We start from the raw sequence: 19,809 nt of genomic DNA on the forward strand, positions 1-19,809 counted from the left end.
TTTAGTGTTTCCCCATTAATTAAGATACTAACTTTAGGACTCGGGTATGTGTGTATATAAATATATTATTTTTATTTTATTTCAATAGTTTTTGGGGAACAGGTGGTATTTGGTTACATGGATAATAAGTTCTTCAGTGGTGATTTCTGAGATTTTGATGCACCCATCACGTAAGCAGTGCACACTGTACCCAATGTGTAGTCTTTTATTCCTCACCCCCTCCCACACTTCCCCTATCTCCCTAAAATCCATTATATCATTCTTACGCTTTTGCATCCCCATAGCTTAGCTCTCACTTATAAGTGAGAACATATGATTTTTGGTTTTCCATTCCTGAGTTACTTCACTTAGAATAATGGTCTCTGGCCGGGCGTGATGGCTCACACCTGTAATCCCAGCACTTTGAGAGGTTGAGGTGGGCAGATCACCTGAGGTCAGGAGTTCGAGACCAGCCTGGCAAACATGGTGAAACCCCTTCTCTACTAAAAATACAAAAATTAGCCAGGCATGGTGGCAAACACCTGTAATTCCAGCTACTCAGGAGGCTGAGGCAGGACAATTGCTTGAACCCGGGAGGCGGAGGTTGTAGTGAGCTGATATCGTGCCATTGCACTCCAGCCTGGGCAACAGAGCAAGACTCTGTCTCAAAGAAAAAAAAAAAAAAGAATAATGGTCTCCAACTCCATCCAGGTTGCTGTGAATGCCATTATTTCATTCCTTTTTATGACTGAGTAGTATTCCATGGTATCTCTCTCTCTTTCTCTCTCTCTATCTGTCTCATTTAAAAAGTATCCCTTAATTCCTATTTCTTTTAGTGTAGTATTTTATCCAAGCTTTGTTCAGCATCTATGAAGATAATAATATGATTTTGTTTCCTCAGATTCATTAATATGGAACATGATATTAATTTGGCATGTTATCAAATAACATTTGGAACCACTCTTGCATTCCTGCAATAAATCAGATCTGGTCACGATGTTAAAAAGAGAGAATGGAAGGCTGGGTGCAGTGGCTCACACCTGTAATCCCAGCACTTTGGGAGGCTGAGGCAGGTGGATCACGAGGTCAGGAGATCGAGACCATCCTGGCTAACACGGTGAAACCCCGTCTCTACTTTTAAAAATACAAAAAGTTAGCTGGGTGTGGTGGCAGGTGCCTGTAGTCCCAGCCACTTGGGAGGCTGAAGCAGGAGAATGGTGTGAACCCGGGAGGCGGAGCTTGCAGTGAGCCGAGATTGTGCCACTGTACTCCAGCCTGGGCGACAGAGCGAGACTCCGTCTCAAAAAAAATAGAGAGAATGGAATTGGATGCCGCTGATCAGAGCTACCATCACTAAATACTTTCTCTGTCCTCTCCAAGTATTATCTGATTCCATCCTTAAGGCAGCTCTGGGAAGCAGGCTTCATAATTCCCATTTCACTGACGAGGAAACTGACCCAAACAAGAGTAAAGTTGCCTGGCAAACATCATGCAGCCAGCAAATGAAGCAGACAGGATGGGATCTTAGGTCTCGGGGATTCCAAAGACCCTAATGATATATGGGTGGTGTTATCTGGCTGTTATTCAGTTATTAAAAATGCTTATGGGCTGGGCGAGGTGGCTCATGCCCGTAATCCCAGCACTTTTAGGAGGCCGAGGCAGGTGGATCACTTGAGGTCAGGAGTTTGAGACCAGCCTGGCCAACTTGGTGAAACCCCATCACTACTAAAAATACAAAAATTAGCCAGGTCCAGTGGTGGTGGGCGCCTGTAATCTCAGCTACTTGGGAGGCTGAGGCATGCGAATTGCTTGAACCTGGGAGGCAGAGATTGCAGTGAGCCGATATGGCGCCACTGCACTCCAGCCTGGGTGATAGAGCGAGACTCAGTCTCAAAAATAAAAGATAAAATAAAATAAAATAAAAATAAATAAAAATGCTTATGATCTGATAAGATTGTGGAAAGGGAATATCTCTGCAGGAACTAGGGGGTGGAGGGGAGACTCTGTTTGTCCTAGAAGCTTGAGTGGTCCTCCTCAACCCACCACAGGCTCAGCAAAGGAGCGGTGTGAGGAACTGGCAAGACGTGGCCAGCCAGGTGTGCTGCCAGCAGGCATATCTGCAGGGTGTCCTGGAGTCTGTGTGGCACGGTGGCAAGCAGTCCTCACGACCCATGTCCCCTTCCAACGTGAGCCTCTCTCTGCCTTGGCATTTACGTCTCAGGCTCTGAACAGTGTGGGAGCAACTCAGAGAGCGAAGACTCGTCCAGGGATATGGTGGGCTGGGAGGGAACAAAATGCAGACAAGAAAACTCTAACTCTCTACTCCCTGCTGGTCCTGCCTGCCCCGTTTTCTAAGAATGGGCAGCCGGCCGAGGGATTATGTAACTTCTGGTGGGCATGGCAGATGGTGTGCTGGCTCAGACAGCATCAAACCCGGCACTGACACTAACCATCTCTGACGTGGCACCCGGGCCTCCTCTGCTCTGGGATGTGGGGTGTGCGATGGGGTCAGGGTATGGGGACACAAAGATGGATGAGAAGTGGCCAAAACTCTTGTCACTTAGCTCAATAGCCGTGGTCAGCCCGGCATGGGAGAAGCCGGCGAAATGGGCATGTGGGCCCTCCCATCCCTGCCACACAGGCAGCAGTTCCCAGGATGCACCACACAGTCCAGGGGCTGTTCTGCAGGCCTCCTGCTGCCTCAGATCAGCGACCCCTGGGGGTTTGGAGAACAGTTTCTGAAGCACCTCTCTGGGTGTTTTCTCACTTGGCCCTACCTGGCATTCAGCTTCTTTTGTTCCTTTTGGTGATGGGTAAACTGAGGCTCAAAGAAGGTGGGTGAGATTTGCCTATCACACAGAGACAGATTTGGCCTTTCAGCTGAAGATTCCAGACTCCTAGTCCAGTGCTCTTTCCAAATGTGTACAACGAGGCAGGCTCTCCCCTTGCTGATGACCCCCAGATGATTACCAAGTCACTCCACAGGCCTTCCTGAACTGTACCCACGGTCCTTTACAGCAATGGGCTTTGACGGCTGGAAGGCATCTCAGAAGTCCCTAGGATAACCCCACTCTACCTTATGTCTAATATGCCATGTCAAGAAGGGAATACCAGAAAGAAAGAAGGCAGGTTCTGTGGATTTGGGATCCAGCAATCCAAAATCCTGCTAGAAGGCAGGATCCAGCAATTTGTGGATTTCCCTCTGGGTGGAAAGGAAAGAGAAGCGACCTTTACTGACCATGCCCATTTCCTCTAATGTCCCCACAACCAGTCAGGGGGCACACTTTATAGTGTGGAGATCCTGGCTCATGAAATTGTAGTTCGTGATGGGGCCAGGACTTGAACTCAGGTTTTCTGATTCCAGGGCAGAACCTCTTCATTTGGACAGAGGAAGCTCAGAGAGGGGAAAGGACTAGTCCAATGTCACAAAGCAAATTAGCTAGCTACATGGCTAGGATTAGAATCTAGTATTTTATTTCCAAAGAAAAAAAAGAATCCAGTTTTCCCAATTCTCAACTTGGGGCTTTTTCTGCTGTCATTTCGTGTGTGTGTGTGTGTGTGTGTGTGTGTGCGCGCGCGCGCGCCTATACAGAAGTCAGAAGTGGGATGGACCGGGAGGAAAATGTGGGGCTGCATCAAATTTGCAGCATGGGTCACTGTGCCCAGCAGCCCTGGCTTTCCTGGGCTGCCAGGGAGGAATTCCAGATCAGCCTCTGGCAGGGGTCCCTGACAAGGACCAGTAAGCCACCAGCTGAGGATGGTCACTGGGCCAGGCTTGCTGCTGCCTGGGGATGTTTACTCCCAAAGATGTCAGTACTGGACATGGTGCCACCGAGAGTCTGGATCAGCCAGACCCCATGGCCAGAACTGCTCTCTTGCACCTAGCCCAGCTCCTGATAAGAAGCTGGTAGCAGTCGCTATAGACGGCTGAGGCCTGGAGTCAGATCTGGCCATGGCCTTTAGATATACCTGCTCAGCCCACACTTGCTCTCAGGCCTCAGAGTCTGTTGTCCATGAAGTGGGCATTCCCTTGAACCACAGGAAGGCAAGGTGGAGAAAAGTGATAATGGGCTTGTGGCTACAAGTAGGAAACAAACATTTAAAGTGCCCTGGACCAGCTGTGCCTTACATGGGCCACCTTGCACATAAGTACAAAGTTTACCAGCCCAGCAGGTGTTCTGCCAGTCTGCTTTCTCTATGTAAAGGGGCCAAGGGCACTTGACTGCAAAACTTGGTTAATTCTCCGTGGCTCCATTGAATTTAGTGAATAAATTCCTTCCAAACTAGGGGCTCTGATCACTGAAGACTTGGCTCTGGCTTCCACCGTGCGGGGTACACAGTAAGTGTTCAAAGAAAGCAAGCAGCAGATAATGAAGGGAGGGAGGCAGGCAGGCAGGAGGGGAAGGCTGGAAGCAAGGGAATGAAAAATCTTCTAATTCTTTGGTTACTCATCCACAGCAGCAGGTCCATGAACAGCTGGGACAAAATCACAGCTACCTCTTGGGTGAGTAAGGTCTGACCATGAGTTCTCATTCATCCATTCTACAGAGATTTACCCAGTACCTTCCGGGTGCCAGCAACACACACGAGTAAGCAAAATCAGACCCAGCCTCCCTAGTCACCTAGTGCCATGACTGCTCTGCCATCACCTAGTCGTTTCAATCCATCTTGCCTGCCCCTGCTGAACCTGTCTCCCCAACCCTGGAGCCCTGGCTTGGTGACAAGGAAAGAATGCAGGCTGCCCCATCCGACAGACTCCCACCCACCAGAGGTCACTGCTCACTCCCAATCTCACTCTGCCCTGCTGTGTCACAGAATGACCAAAGGTGGGACAGGGATGGGGGAGGGGGCCACGGACAACTTTCCTGGAATTCCTGACTCAATTTCTGGTAAGCTCTGCATCCTGCATGGGTGTCCAGGTCCCCAGCCAGGCAGGCAGACGCCTCTGATCGCATTACAGAACTGCTTTCCTTGGGTGTTGTCTCCTGAAGGCAGTGATGCCTCCTGACACCGCTTGGGGCCTCTGGGGGTTGCAGGCTCCTGGGTGATCTCAGCAGAAGACCCCCTGGGGATGCCTCCTGGGTCAGGGCAGGCCCAGGTGAGCACCAGGGACCAGAAAAAGCAGCCTCTCTCTTCCTGCCGCTCTCCCTGGCTCTCTAGCCAACCTGGAAACTGCCACTTTGGGACCCTCTGTCCCCCTGTTCTGCCCAGAGATGCACAGGGAGAGAATCAGGGCCCAGGCCCAGCCCTAGTCCTATCCAGGGGTCAGCCAGATTGAGGGTGGTGGGGGGTGGACGAGGGGCAGGAAGAGAAGGGAAGGCAATGGAAATGCACAGAACACCCACTCTGCCAAGACTGCATATGTGTTAGTTCACGTCACATCAGCACCTGATGAAGGTAGAATCATGCCTATCTCATGAATTGGGAAGCTGAGGCACAGAGGGTGAGCCACCTCTGGAAGATTCAAATCCTAAAGCCTGGGCCTTTTTCTACTGTACTAAGAGACCTCTGGCCCTGGAAGTCTTGAGTTGCTAGATGATCAGACACGAGTCAGAACCCGAATGTAGAATTTGTCTCCTGGGTAGATGTGCCAGACAGTCCCACCCATACCTTCACGTACACATCCCCTACCAGGGTCACACTCTCCATTTACCCAAAGTCTCTCATCTTTCAAGGGCCAGTTAAGGGCAAACCTTCCCCCTTCCAGGAAGCCTTTTCTGACCACCCAGGCCACAAGAGCTTCTTCCTCTCAACATTGAGACATTTCCCTTCATTCCACCCAATACACGGTGCCCACATGATGATGATAATGATGACGATGATGATGGTGATGACAGTGAATGTCACTGAGCACTTCAGAATATGCAGAGCACTTTTACGCATGATCTCATCTATCCCCAAATCTAATGAGATTGGTGTTACTACTCCCCTTTTCCAAATGAACTAAGCTCAGAACTAAGCTCAGAGAGGGTAGGCAACTTGCTCTAAGACACACAGCCAGATGGTGGCACTGCCAGGATTTGAACCCAAGTAATGTGACTGCACAGCCTGCCCTCTAAACATCATGCAAGACCCCTCCCAAGACACATACATCTTGGCTCATCTTGAATGGTTGCTCTCTTGCATCACCCTAACCCCCCTTGTACCCCAGCATCACAGGCCAGGCACTTGGCCCATGCTTCAAGAAGCAGCACAAAGCCCATCAGTTCTTCAAGAGTCAGGCCCATGGTCTTTTAGCTTCTGACCACAGAGCTCAGCACTTGCCCAGGCTGAATGAATGGGCAAGTGCATCAGGTTTTAGGGTGGGCTGGTGTTCCGATATCCTACGTGGAGACAGGAGTCCTCATTCCCCAACCCTCAAGATTGGCCTCCCCCGGCCTCTGAGAAATGAAGCCATGCATGACACGGGGGCCACGTCTGCAAAGTCTGTCCCTAACACACCCTCAGCAGGGTGCACTTGAGCTTTGGAGTGGGTGACAAGGGTGGGGGACCACGGGCCCTTACTCGCACATGCCCAGGCTGCCTCTGCCAGTGGGGCCCTTCTCTACCTCCTGGGCCCTGCTTGGCATCTGGGGTTCTCAGTGTCTGAGGCAGGAGACGCTTATGGAGCAGGAAAAAGGGACCAAGTTCCCAGAGGCTGATTTACGGCTTCGGTGAGAGAGACACCCAGGGCCGCATAATGCGTGCAAGGGCATTCCAGTCAATATATTGACTTTCCGGAGAGGCCTCTGTAAACACAAGTGGTTCTGTGCCTCGGCTACCTCTGTTTCTTTCTGACTGCTGGGGCCTCTTCAGATAGAACCAGACAAAAACCCCACATCCTGTATGGATCATCCTTCTACCTCTGCCCCACTCCAGACTTAGAGATAGGAAGGGAAACCAAACAATCAGAACCCAGAGAGGGAAAGGCATTTGCCCAAGGTCTCACAGCAAATGAAGATCAAGAGCCAGAGTCTCCTAACTCCTCGACCAGGAGCGGCTGAGACTCCTGGCCCTGACCTCCCAGCTTTCACTCCCGTTGAGGAAGATGATGATGCATCGCTGGGCTCTCTCTGGGGCAGGCTGTGTGCCAAGAGGCTCTAAGTGCTTGCTGTGTGCCGGGCACTGTGCTAAGGGCTTTTTCATACATCAGCTCATGAGACTCTCAAGGCAATTCTGAGGATGATGTTATTATTACCCCCATTTTACAGATGAGAAAATGGAGGTACAGTCCAGTTAGGTGAGCTGCCCAACGTCACCACGTAGTCAATGACAATGCTGGGAGGCCATGTTAACCTCTCAGAATTCCAATTGGCAATGCCATGCACTCTTCTGCACCTGTAGCTAAGGCCCCGGGAGAGGTGTGTATGGAAACAGAGCAGCTGGGGGTTCCAGAGGTGGTGATGACAAAGGATCTCCCCACCCCTACCCCTGGCAAATGGCTCACAGAAGTGCTAGGCAGAGGATTCCACCGTTCCCCTTCCTACCCACTTTGTGTTCTCTGGTGGGGGAAGGGCAAAGGTAGGAAAATACCTCCCCAAGTCTCCACCCCCAATATGATCCCTGCCAGTGCTTAGAAAGCATTTTCTGGGCTCGTTCCACCTTTGGGAGCCACACAGAGAGATCCAAGAAGAAGGCAGCCTTTTGCCTCCAGGCCCTGCCACAGTCCTAGCCCATAGAATCAGAAGCAGTTGAGAGGACTCGTGACCCAAGCACACACGTTCAGTTGAACCTGGGATGCTGGGAGGTGGAATGGGCCAGAAGGTCTGTTCCCCAAGACTGGTGTTCACCCCAAGATGGTAAACACCACAGATGCTAACAGGGGCAAATTTCCCAAGAGTAGGGAGAGGTCGGCTGGCACCCCTGCCCACATGCCCAGCTGGCTAGCCCCCCATCCCATCCTCTCTTCAGGACATGCTCTCAGAAGGACCGGAAAAGGACAGAGTAAAGGTCTGGCAGTCATCATCCACCCCAGGAAGCCCCATGCCTTAAAACTTTGGCTCTGCTATGCTCTCCCTTGCATATCATCTGTCACTCTCACATGGCATCCGCAATGCTCTGAATGCCACTTAACATTTCTAGAGTGGACGTCAGCATTCCTTACAGACAGCACCTCCTCGAGGGCTGTGACCAGGGCTGCTTAGGAGTTCTGACCTTGTGATGGTTCATACTGTGTGTCAACTTGACTGGATGGAAGGATATAGAATATTGATCCTGGGTGTGTCTGTGAGGGTGCTGCCAAAGGAGATTAGCATTTGAGTCAGTGGGCTGGAGAAGGCAGACCCACCCTTAATCTGGGTGGGCACCATCTAATCTGCTGCCAGCAGGGCTAGAATATAAGCAGGTAGAAAAATGTGAAAAGAGAGACTGGCTTAGCCTTCCAGCCTACATCTTTCTCCTGTGCCGGATGCTTCCTGCCCTTGAACAGCAGACTCGAAGTTCTTCGGTTTTGGAACTCAGTCTGGCTCTCCTTGCTCCTCAGCCAGCAGACGGCCTATTGTGGGATGTTGCGATCTTGTGAGTTAATACTTAATAAACTCTCCTTTAAATATATATTAGTTCTGTCCCTCTAGAGAACCCTGACTAATACAAACCTGGGTCCCAGTCCTGCCTCTTCAGCCTCCTAAGTGAAAGCCTCCACCTCCTCGGTGGGTTCTTGTAAGGACAAAGTGAGATTGCACATATAAAAGAGTTTTGTAAACTGTAAAGCAACATGCACACCAGGGTCGGGGGAGGGACTGTGATTTTCCTGTAGGCTTCCCTGCTCCAGAACAGTCCATCTTATCCTAGAGTTGAAGTGATGGAAGTCCTTCCTGTAGACAGCCCTGGGAAAGCAGGGAAGCGCTTCTGTGACCAAGAAAGTGGTAAGGACAGTGGAGTCCAGCATGTGTGTGGGTGTGTCTGTCCTCTTTCAATTGCCACCACTGAGAGTTCCAGGCCCCAGCCACGTCAGCCTGAGATGGGGTCCTCCACTGGGGATCCCACCCACTCAAGCTCTGCTGGCCCCTTCTCCAGCAAACTCTAGAGGCGAACTCACTCTCCTTGGGGGAGACAGGCTGAAGCATAAGCTGACCCAGGTCAGACAGCAGATCTCCAAACCGCAGCTGCTCCCATGCTCTGGGGAAGCTGGGAGTCGACTGCAGGAGACTCCAGGTCTGGGACCCTGGTCTTCCTGGGGGCAGTAGCCCAAGCTGCTGGGCTGGCTTAGGGTCCATCTCTGCCAACTTTCCTCCCCCTGGAGCACTACGACCCACCTTCATGCAGGCCTGTCCCATCCACACTCAGCAGGGGAAGCTGTCCTCTGCCCTTCCAACAGCAGAGCCAGGCCAAACCCTGCTCACAGTGCAGGTGCGGGGCAAAATGAGGTCTCTTAAGTGCTGACGGGCAAATGGCCTGTGTCCCATCCTGAAGTGGAATCCCCAACAGAATACAATGGATGGAGCTTCCCATGCCTGGCGGTGACTCACTGTCTCCACATTACATATACCTATTTATACACAAACACACCACAAGTGTGCCCATGTGACATTGCCACCCCCCACATACCCAAACACACACACACAGCCTATACACCACACATCCTGAGTTACAAAAGGCACAACCCTCCTCAAACACGCATCCATCCTCTGGCACACACCCAGTGCATGGCTCGCCCCCACACACACCTGACACCCCAATGCAACACCACACCCACCCTCCCCTCCAACTGCAAACTCCCACCTCCGCCCACCTGCTTAATACACATTCTCACCCCCCCACACACTCCTTAATACATACTCTCACACCCACAAGCCTGCCTTCTTGGAGAAGCGAGCCAAGCCGTGCGGCGCCGCGAAGGGGTAAGTTGCAAGCGCTGGGGGCAGCCTGTTCTAGGAGGTGAGAAGGAGGGCGGCTCCGCGCACTCACTCGCTAGGCGGTGGTGGTAGAGCTCCCGGGGCTCCAGCGGACCGATTTAGCTCGGCTGGGGAGGGAGGTGGAGATGGGGACTGGGGGTGGGGGGCGCAGGAGAAGGTAGAATCCAGCCCCCCAAGCGGCGGAGATGCTAATCAGGCCGCTTAGTTGGAAAAGGTAAATTCGGGCGCTCGCAGCAGCCCAGCGCTTTTTGGAGAGAAGGAAGAGGAAACAAAAGGGGTGGGGGTGGGGAAGCCGGGAGGCGGCTGATTTATGCCGGCACTTCAGCAAATATTTTCGCTGCCATTAGCATCCCCGAAGACCAGGAGGAACGCCACGGGGACCTGTGGCTTAGCGCGCTCCGCCCGGGCTTGTCTGCCCGCGGGGGCGCAGCGGCTGCGGCGGTTCCGGGCCGGAGTTACAATCCAGCGCCACCCAACTCCCAGTCGGGGGCCGAGGCCAGCGCCGGGATGCATGGAGCCGGGGGAAAAGCCCGCGGCGCCCCCGGCGGATCACAGACCCTAACGGGGCGGGAGGTGGCGCCCCAGCCCCAACCTCTGTAGCCAACCCAGTGGGTGGGAAGTGCCCACACCCTAGGCCTTCCGGAAAATGCTCTCTCCTTGTATTATTCTAATTACGGTATTTTTAATTTCTTTAAAAAAATAAGAAACAGAAAAGCACAGAACGCACTTGTTTGGTTTCATTTTGCCTTCACAGCTTTAATGACTCTATTTGTGGAAGCTGTTTAGGAAACTGGTGAGGAGGAGAAGGAGGAGGACGCCAGAGAAGCGCCAGCTCTGGCCTGAGCGCCGGCTTTCTCTTCCCTACCCTCTGGGGGCCATCTGCCCAGGCAGCAGTTTCCATGGGCCCAGGCTCCCACCCCCAAGTCCCAGCCTATGACCCAGCCCCCTCTGCCCTTTCTTGAAGGCAGCAGTGGCCTCCAAGCTGTCTCCTTTCCACCCAACCCCAACTCTGAGGGTCAAAAGACCTGCTGCCTGTGGGCCCTGGGGGAGGGAGGTTCCCAGCACTGTCTATTCAGAATCACTCACCTTGTCTGAGAGCTCTTGGAATGGAAAGGATCCACCTCCCCCCAGCCCATCCCCAAAGTCTTAGGCAGTCCACAAACCTCCTTAGAAAACCTCCGTGGCTCAAGGAATCAGGAGTAGGAGGCAGGCCTCATCTTAAGCCTGACACCCAGGAAAAGGGTCACAAGACCTTTGGTCAGGGAGAAACTCAACAACAAAGAGAGGTGGGGGAGGACAGGACACTGGCTCCCAAAGCTTTGAATATAAGTAAAAGGTAAAAACATATTCTGTCCCCAACTCTACAAATGGGTGCAGAGCTCTAAAATGCTAATGTTTATTTGGCCATGCAGCCCAAGGGAGCTTGACTTGGGACCTGTCTCCCTTCCCCAGGTCAGGGCAGTTGCTCAGGAGGCCAATGCTGGGGGTCGTGACAGCCACCTCTGGGCACCTGCCTGGTGGCAGACCTTCGGCTCTGCCCTGTTCCCCTCTCCTGGAACACCTCTCCACCCTCCCAACTCTCAACCTCTTTCCTCCATCCTGCCATGAGTTCCAGTCTAAAACAGCCATCGAAGCAATATTATCTTTAGCTGCCTGCCTTAAGTGGTGCCTCAATTTCAGAGTCTCAAGCCCACACCCATGATGGTGGGTCGGCAGTCCAGGTGGGATGAAGGAGCTAGAAGCACTAGACTGAGGTTGTGAGGCCTCAGTTCAAGTCCGGGTGCTACCGGTGAGTCCCAATGTGACCTTGGGCAAGTTGGCCTGTACCAAAGTGTCAACAGTTAAATAAGTGGATTGGAAAAGAGGGGAACTGTTTTATCCTACAGAATTCCCTGTTTGCAGGGGAGGGGAGAGAGGTGGAGGAGAGAGATTACAGGAGAAATTGCTCCCCTGCAGTGGTACTTTCACTTTAATGAGAAAACCCATTAAGACACTTGATTTTCCATTTGTTTAAGTGAGATGGGTGTTTGCTACACTGAGTGCAGAGGGAGACGAGGACAGGCTACCATTGTGTGTGCTCAAGTGGGTGCACGCGAGCACACACATGCACACACACACACCAAGCAGAGACACTACAAAAACTCTTGATTTTAATTGCACGTTAAAAAGAAGTATTATCTTGACACCTCAACTCCTTCTCAACCATCCCAGCCAGAGGCCATGGAAAGGCTTATTAAAAGCTCCAGGAAGGACTGAAAGGTGGGGTGGGAGGAGATTTCCAGGGCCAACCAGAGCTTTTGAAGTGGCCTTTTTTCTGGCTAGTCACTTGCTGAATCACCTTCTAAGGGTCTGGGGTTTTATGGTTCCAGTTTTGATTTCTCCACCATCAGACTTTACAGTTTAAAAAAATTCTCAGTGCTGTAAAGGGAGCTCATTCCCATATTCACCAGAGATGGGGTCAGGGTGGGGAAAAGGAGAGAGAGGTGCCTGCCACTTGAGGGGAGCTTGGACACCCCTAGTAAAGATCCATCTCTGCAGGGAGAGCCTCACCTGCCTCAGTTTGTTATGAGGCTCACGGCAGAGGGGTGGGTGGATAAGAATGGGAGGGAGGGTCTGCTGGGCTTGAATCAGCCTGGCTGTTGGACAAGAGCCCTTCACACAAGTCTTCAATCTGTGGCCAAGTGAAGGCAAGATTTGGAGAAAGCCAACGCTCTGGCCTTGATTTTCCCCATCAGTGAAATGGGGCTTGTGAAAGATCCACTGGAAAAACCCAAAGAACATTCTGAAAGAATGATGCTCTGTGCCTGTGGCATTAGAGAAAAAAGATTGTGTGGGAGGAAGGGACATGTTCTCCCTCCTGAAGGCAGGTTTCTAAGGGCCACACATTCTGGGCAATGAGAAGGCTGCAGGCAGACCCCACCAGCTGGCCCCTCTCCAGGCTGGTGGGCAGGCAGCTCCTGCCGCGCTAAGTAATGAGCACAATTCCAGCACCGCTTCTGCTCGCTGGTGAGAAATCAAAGCCGGGTATTAGAGGCCATTTCTGACTGGGCACCATTCGTGCCCAAATCCATCAAAGCCCTGGGCCTGGGGTTTCTTCTGGGGAAGGTGGGGGCTGGATGCTTTGTTAAGCAGGAAATGCAGGCCACCCCCAGCCTTCCTGGCCAAGCCCACCCACCCAGAGAACTAGAGGCCAACCAGTCTTGTCTTTCTCCTACTGCAGCCCCTCATTCCTGGTAACCTAAGTATTTATTCCTGATCCCACTGTCCTGCTGGTACAAAAGCAGCTTCCCAAGACACAACCCTACCCATGTGCCATTTACAGAGACTTCACCCTACCCTTCAATCATCTGCTCAACCCCCCTCCAACCAGAAACCAACAACCCAACCAAGCACCTCCCACGTCTAACTGCACCCTTTAAAACAAGGTTGGACATTCAGCAGCCTGCCTTCCCCCATCCCCATCATTACCTTCCAACTTCAAAACACTGCTTTAAATACCAGAGTCTGCCCAAATCATAATTAAGTTGGATCAAATGGTTGAGTGTTGTAACTCTACTGCACAGGACTTGCACCAGGAAAAAAAAAAAAAAAAAGTGGGGAATGTGCTAAAGCCAAGCTCTCACTCCTGGCCGTGGGAATCACTAATTCCAGAATGAGGAATCTTTGGCTATGGAGGGGGGAAGGGCGGATGTCAACATCGCAGCAGGAGGTAGGAGGTGGGGAGGGCTGCGTCATCTCGTCCACTTTCTGCTCCAGTTTTCCTGCTCCATTCTCAGCCTCAACTCAGAGAGGACTTCGTGCAGGAGTCCCCGTCCCTACCCGGCTCCGGAGCCGAGGCGCCCGGCGGCCGTGGCTAGCCCACTTGCTTGGGTTCAGGTACCAGACAGAGGCTGGCTCCAGTCAGTCCACAGCCTACCCGGGAAAACGCAGCCCAGCCAGCGACGCCGGGTCCAGTTACAGGACGAGCGAGAAACGTATTCATCCACGGCGAGAGAGGCGGATTAGGGACTTTATTTCAGGAGCCCACCAGTCCGCTGAAGTCATCTTTGTGGGTCCAGAGCGGGCGCTGTACCAAGGAGAGCGCACCTAGTCTGTTCCCTGGACAGCGAGAATGTCAGTGACCCATTTAAAAGGAAACTCCGCAGGATCCCTAGGAACCCCCGCCCGCATCCAACACACACACACACACACACACACACACACACACACACACCCCAACATTCAGAAAAAAAAAAAAAAAAAAAATCCAGACCTGCGGGCCCAGCGATCTCGGGGAAAGCTATGTGTGCAGGACTTAGCCCTCCCCGCGTCAGGAGCCCTGCAAGCCAGCCTCCCCCGGCTGCCGGAGCCCTTCCCGTGTTCAGCAGGTCTTTCGCTCTCTCCCTCTGGTCTGCGGATTCGTGTCCCTATAGCGTGTAAGAGCCTAGGCGAGCCGGGACCAGACTAGTAAGTTACCGGCGTAAGGCAGCGAGCGCACACCTTGCTTATGTAGCCACAGATTTTTTTCAGGGCGGACGCCAGGCGCGCGGAGAGCCGGAGGTCCCCAAGAGGCGGATCCTCCCGGAGACTCAGACCCTGACTCCGACACCCCTTCCAGGGAGAAGAAGGGATCCCTTTCAGGAGCGAGCAGGGAGCTTTCAGTTTACTGTGAACCCCCTTCCCTGCGCCCCCCTCCCGCTATGTGGATGCGCCATTGCCCACTTTGGGAGGCAGTAAAATCTACATTCTAACTTGGGCGCCCTTGCCGCTTTCCCTGCGCGCATCGATGCGACGAAAGACCACCTCAACTTCAGGGTAGAGTGAGGCGCAAGGGTCCCCTAGCCCCGTGCCCCCAGGCCCGATCGCTTCCTACCTGCTTGACTCAGCCTCGGGTCCCAGCAGAGCAGCAGTGCCAGCAGCAGCGCGCCCCGAGCTCCGCTCCGGGTCCACATGCTCCCGCGGCCCGGTTCGGGCGCTTCTCCCCCGGGGCTGTCTCCCTGGCCCCAGCCTCGCCGCCGCCGTCTTCGCCGCCGCCGCCTCCTCCTCGCCGTCCTCCCCGGCGCCCGGCCGCGCCAGCCCGTGCCTTCCGTGGGGGCAGCGGCAGCCACGCTGCGCGGAGGGCCCCCTGGCACTCGGAGCGCGGTGGGTGCCTGGCGCCGGCTCTCGAACCAGGCTCCGGCGCGCCCCTCTGGCTCCGGGTCTCCGAGCGCTCGCCTAGCTCCGGCGCTGTGGCTCCGAAGTTGCGCGACCGCTCAGTGGCGCTCGCAGCGGCGGCGCCGCGCAGTCCCAGCCCTTGTGCGCGCCTCTCGGAGCCCCGCGGATGCCTGCGGCTCCGGCGCCCCAGCCGGCCCCAGCCGCCCGCCACAATGCTGAGCGCCGCCGCTCGCTCGCAGGAGTGAGTTCGCCAGCCGAGGGGACCGCGAGCGGCCGGGCGGGGCCTGGCCGGCAGAGGGCGGAGTCGGTAGGGGGGCCTTGAGGGGAGACCCGACGGCCATCTGGGCGCGGCCGCGACAGAGCTGGGGTACCCCGGGGGAGGTTCCTCTCGAGACACTGGGCGGGCGCAGAGCTTTGAAAAACCCGGCCGCTGGAGAATGACTGGACGTGGAGGCGGCCCAATTTTCGCTTGCCCAAATTAAGGAAATCTGGCTTTGAGCCTTCATTTGGCTTGGCCATGTCAGCTTTCTCCTCTGATTGAATGTAGGACTCTCACTTTTGACTCTCCTGTCTGTAGTATGCGCTCTGCCTTCCACATGTGGGGATCTTTCCAAAAAAAGCTCCCAAGATGAGAACACCCAAGTCCTGGTTACGCTGGGGCTTACAGCAATGTGAAGCTGGGTATAGATTAGGATTTTCCTGGCTGGCTCTGCTTGTCTGTATGATCTTCGGCAGAACTGTTAACCAGACTCCTGGAAACTCTCCAGCACTCTGATCCTGGGTTGCTGTAAACCAGCCTCCTACGTGATAGTGGGACAGCCATTTTTGCCTCAGTGTAAACTTGGACTCTGCCCCTTTCTTACTGTGTGACCTTGAACAAGTTTCTTAACAATTCGGATGCTGCCTTCATCCATCTGTAAAATGGAGGAAAAGGATAACTATTTCATAAGGGGGTATATAATTAAATTTTTTAAATTGTGTGGAAATTGCAGTGCAATATCAATAATCTCTTTCCAAGATTCTCCCCTCCCAGCCAGTCTGATTCCAGGGGGAAAGTCCTAACCAGCCAAGGGTGGTCCGAGGAGCACGTGGGGACAGGTGAGGTTTGAAGGATGGGCAGTGTCTTGTGATTGAAACCCAGAGAGGTCAGAATAAGGGGATCAGCTAACATAGGCAAAGACCTTCCCTGTGCCAGGCACAGGGCTAAGCACTCTGTATGCATCATGTCAGTTAATTCTCACAATCCTCTGAAGTAAGCACCATTTACATCCCATTTTACAGATGAGGACTTCGCACAGAGGTGTAAAGCCACCTGCCAGAGATCACACTGCTTGGAGTGAATGAGTGACTGAGCAAAGGGGACAGGGGAGATGGGATTGGAAAGAAACCCTTTAAACGGGGGAGCCTCCCTCGAACACCTTCCCTGGGGATGGATTGGGCTGTGCGAAGGGGACTGTCCTAGCTGTTTCCTCAGAGGTGAGGTGAAGGCAGGGCTACCCAGTACCCTCTCCACACACACTCCCCTCACAATTCCGGGTCTGGAGTATCTGGGGGAGGTCGTGCATGCCATCAGCACATCTCCCTAACTGGGCACCCAGCATCAGGAGGGTGGCAACAGGTGGACCTGGACTCCCTGGGGGAAGGACTTCCATCAATTGAGAAAGGCTGCTGTGGGGCAAAGGTAGGTTGCTTAGCTTGGCCTCTGACAGCCCAAGCAAGGGCAGTGGATGAGAGTCAACAGCTCAGCACAGCCAAACAACTCCACCTTGCAAATACACATGCACACACACACCTACCCACCCATACACACCTGCAAAGGTACACACACGAAAACATACGACAAAGACACAGGTGCGATGTTTCACCTTCCAGAAACATCACACCTACAAATAGGCACCCCACTCCAAAGATACCCACATACCAAAGATGTATGCCTAAAAAAGCAAACACACAGGCGCACACAGCTAAAAACATGAATAGGCAGATGACTGCCAAGACAAATAGATATTTAGATACTTAACTACTGCCAGGAACATACAGACACGCCTGTACCAAGACCCACATCTGTCATCCCCTGGATGCGGGCACATGGTCAAGGTTGTGCCTATGCTGGAGAGCTCAGCAGGGACCTCAGCAGAGAGGGGCGGCATGCAGAGACCACAGCATGTTCTCTCTCTCTCTCCTTCAGGCCTGTGGGGTATTGGAGATTTTTCTAAAAAGTTCCAGTCTTTGGAACTTTGCTGTTTAGGTGGTAAAGTGTACCCAGCAGGCCTTTCCAGTCCAAGTATCAGGTTTCATGTCTTTGTTTAATTCCTGGCTGCAGAGAAGGGAGACTGAGGATAGGGGGCAAGCAAAAGGAGGGCATTACCCCCTCTCCTGCCAGTCCCTGCCCCACTTCCCTTCTCAGCCTAACCACTCTCTCAATTCTTGAAATACACTCATGGGAGGTCCTGGGCCCTGCTCTCCCTCCAGGACTCCAGCATCAGGGTAGGGGACTTTGCATGTTGGGAATCTCTCTGTAACTGCTCTGTGCCCCTGCTCCTGTACCAAGTCTCTGACCCTTCTCCAGCCACCTGCAGCTGAGCGGTTGCAGATGTGGTTCCTCTCCAGCCCTGGCATCTCGAGAATGCAGGCTCTCAGCTGAGGCCAGGGTGGGGGCTTCAGACGGAGTCAGACTCCCCCTGAGCCATAACTTTCCCTGGGATGGGTGAAGAATGTGCAGGGTCCCTGCCCATGGGATGACACATTAAGATGGCAGGATTAAGATTTGCTAGGGTGTTCCCAAACCCAGTGCCGTGGGCCTCACAGCAAAGGCGTCCTGCTAGGGTTAAGCATGAGGACGAGGTAGTGAGTTGCTTGAAGTCAGGGACCCTGTGTTCCCTGTTCCCCACGATATATCTAGCACTGAAGACAGTTTCTGACATAGCAGGGATGCAAGCAATGTTGGTTGAGTGGGTACATTAATAAGGCTGGGGAGAAAGGGGTTGATGGTCAAAGGGCCTACAGAGTTGCTATGTGAGACCCACCTTTCCTGGGTCTGGGGGTTCTGAGGCTGGAAGTGGAGCAGGCTTTGTGGCATAGATCTGCTTTGAAATCAGTCCCAGAGCCAGTTCTGACCCTTAGTGGGGACTGCAGATGCTTCCACTGGCTACCCTCACTTCTCTAAAACCACAGGAGTGTGTAGGAAAGAGTTCTGGATCTGGACAGCTGTGGCCCTAGACCTGGGGGCTGTTCTTACCTGCTGGGGGATCTTAAGCCAGTTACTGAAACTTTCCAAGCATCAGTTTCCTCAATTGTAAAACAGGAATAATGACTACCTCACAGGATTAAGAATAATAAGGCCAATAATCTGACTGTATAAAAACTCACTATTTGATAACAATTACGATTTAAAAGCAGCTGTAGGGGCTCCTGGCAGGAGTAGCTGGCGGCTTGGGGTGGACGCCTCCCGCTCCTCCGGGACCGTGTGCGCGAAGGTGCCACCAGGCGGCGCGCTGCCGCTTACGCTTCCCGGCGGCCGCCAGTCTTCCTCCTCCGGCAGTGGGAGAATTGCCTTGGCCCCATCCCACCTGGGGCCGCCCCGACAGGGTCCTTGCCCCGGGTCATCAGGGTAGAGGGCTCTCAGACGACTCCGTTTGCAGGATCTTGAGTGGGAAGGCTTGGGAATGAGTTCACCATGTCTTCCCTGAGACGTTCGGTCCAGAACGGACCCCAAAAACCTGGACCCTGGAGAAGGGAAGCGCCTAAGCCTGAAGTCCTTAATGCTTTACCATCTCTTTGTAATAATATTATCAGAGCTAAGGTTGAGTGCTTACTATGTGCCAGGTAGGATTCTAAATCTCTTAGGCTGGGTGCGGTGGCTCACGCCTGTAATCCCAGAATTTTGGGAGGCGGAGGCGGGCGGGTCACTTGAGGTCAGGAGTTCAAGACCAACCTGGCCAACATGGGGAAACCCCATCTCTACTAGCAATACAATAATTAACCGGGCATGGTGTCGCACTGTGTAATCCCAGCTACTTGGGAGGCTGAGGCACGAGAATCACTTGAACCCAGAAGGCGGAGGTTGCAGTGAGCCGAGATTGTGCCACTGCACTCCAGCCTGGGCGACAGAGTGATGCTGTCTCAAAAAAATTTTTAAAAAGTACCATTTTAAACATTTTAAAGTGCACAATCCAGTGGTTTTTAGTATATTCCCAATATTTTGCAGCCATCACCCCTACCTAATTGGAGACCATTTTTATCACCTCCAAAAGAAACCCCATACCATTAACCCCATTCTCCCCTCCCCCAGCCCCTGGCACCCACTAATCTACTTTCTGCATGAATTTGCCTTTTCTGGACATTTCATATAAGTGGAATCATACTGTATGTGGCCTGGGTCCTTAAACTTGGACTCTTAACCTCTACTAAGTACTGTGACAACCTTCTTCTTCCATCCAGCTTCCCCAGTCTTCTCCGCCAACCCCTCCTAGGTCTTCTCACCGCTCTTCAGGCAGTGTAAGCAGTTAGCCACAAAAGCCTTGGGCTCAGGCAGATCCGGATTCAAATCTCGATTCTGTCTTGGACATTAATGAATACATAAGTTATATTTATTGCCTCTGCTGTCACCTTCTCAAAATTCTTTTATTGTGAATTTTTAAAAGGCCATCTTTTCATTTTAGAAGTTTTAGTTTTACAGAAAAATTGCAAATATAGTAGAGAAAGTTCCCATATGCCCGTCAACCAGTCTCCTTAATTATTAACATCTTATATTAGCATGGTACCTTTACTACAATTAATGAACCATTGATACATTATTATGTGCTAAAGTTCATTCAGATCTCCTTAGTTTTTACCTAATGTCCTTCTGTTTTCTGTTCCAGGA

The 19,809-nt window shown here is 52.8% G+C and overlaps 1 protein-coding gene across 4 annotated transcripts in view; it reads right to left on the bottom strand.

Moving 5' to 3' along the window:
• The window catches only part of UNC5B (unc-5 netrin receptor B), an 89,177-nt gene extending 73,974 nt beyond the window's left edge, over nt 1-15,203 (bottom strand). For 3 of the 4 annotated variants that reach the window (XM_038009096.2, XM_038009097.2, XM_038009095.2), the window contains exon 1: nt 14,665-15,202. In XM_038009096.2, coding sequence (XP_037865024.2) covers nt 14,665-14,743 — 79 coding nt within the window. In that variant the 5' untranslated portion in view covers nt 14,744-15,202. Of the gene's footprint in view, nt 1-14,664 lie in introns of all 4 variants that reach the window. The other variant, XM_007963143.3, reaches the window with a different exon arrangement.
• Nucleotides 15,204-19,809: the final 4,606 nt, after the last annotated feature.

This window comes from Chlorocebus sabaeus, chromosome 9 (assembly GCF_047675955.1).
Source record: "Chlorocebus sabaeus isolate Y175 chromosome 9, mChlSab1.0.hap1, whole genome shotgun sequence".
Lineage (NCBI taxonomy): Eukaryota > Metazoa > Chordata > Mammalia > Primates > Cercopithecidae > Chlorocebus > Chlorocebus sabaeus.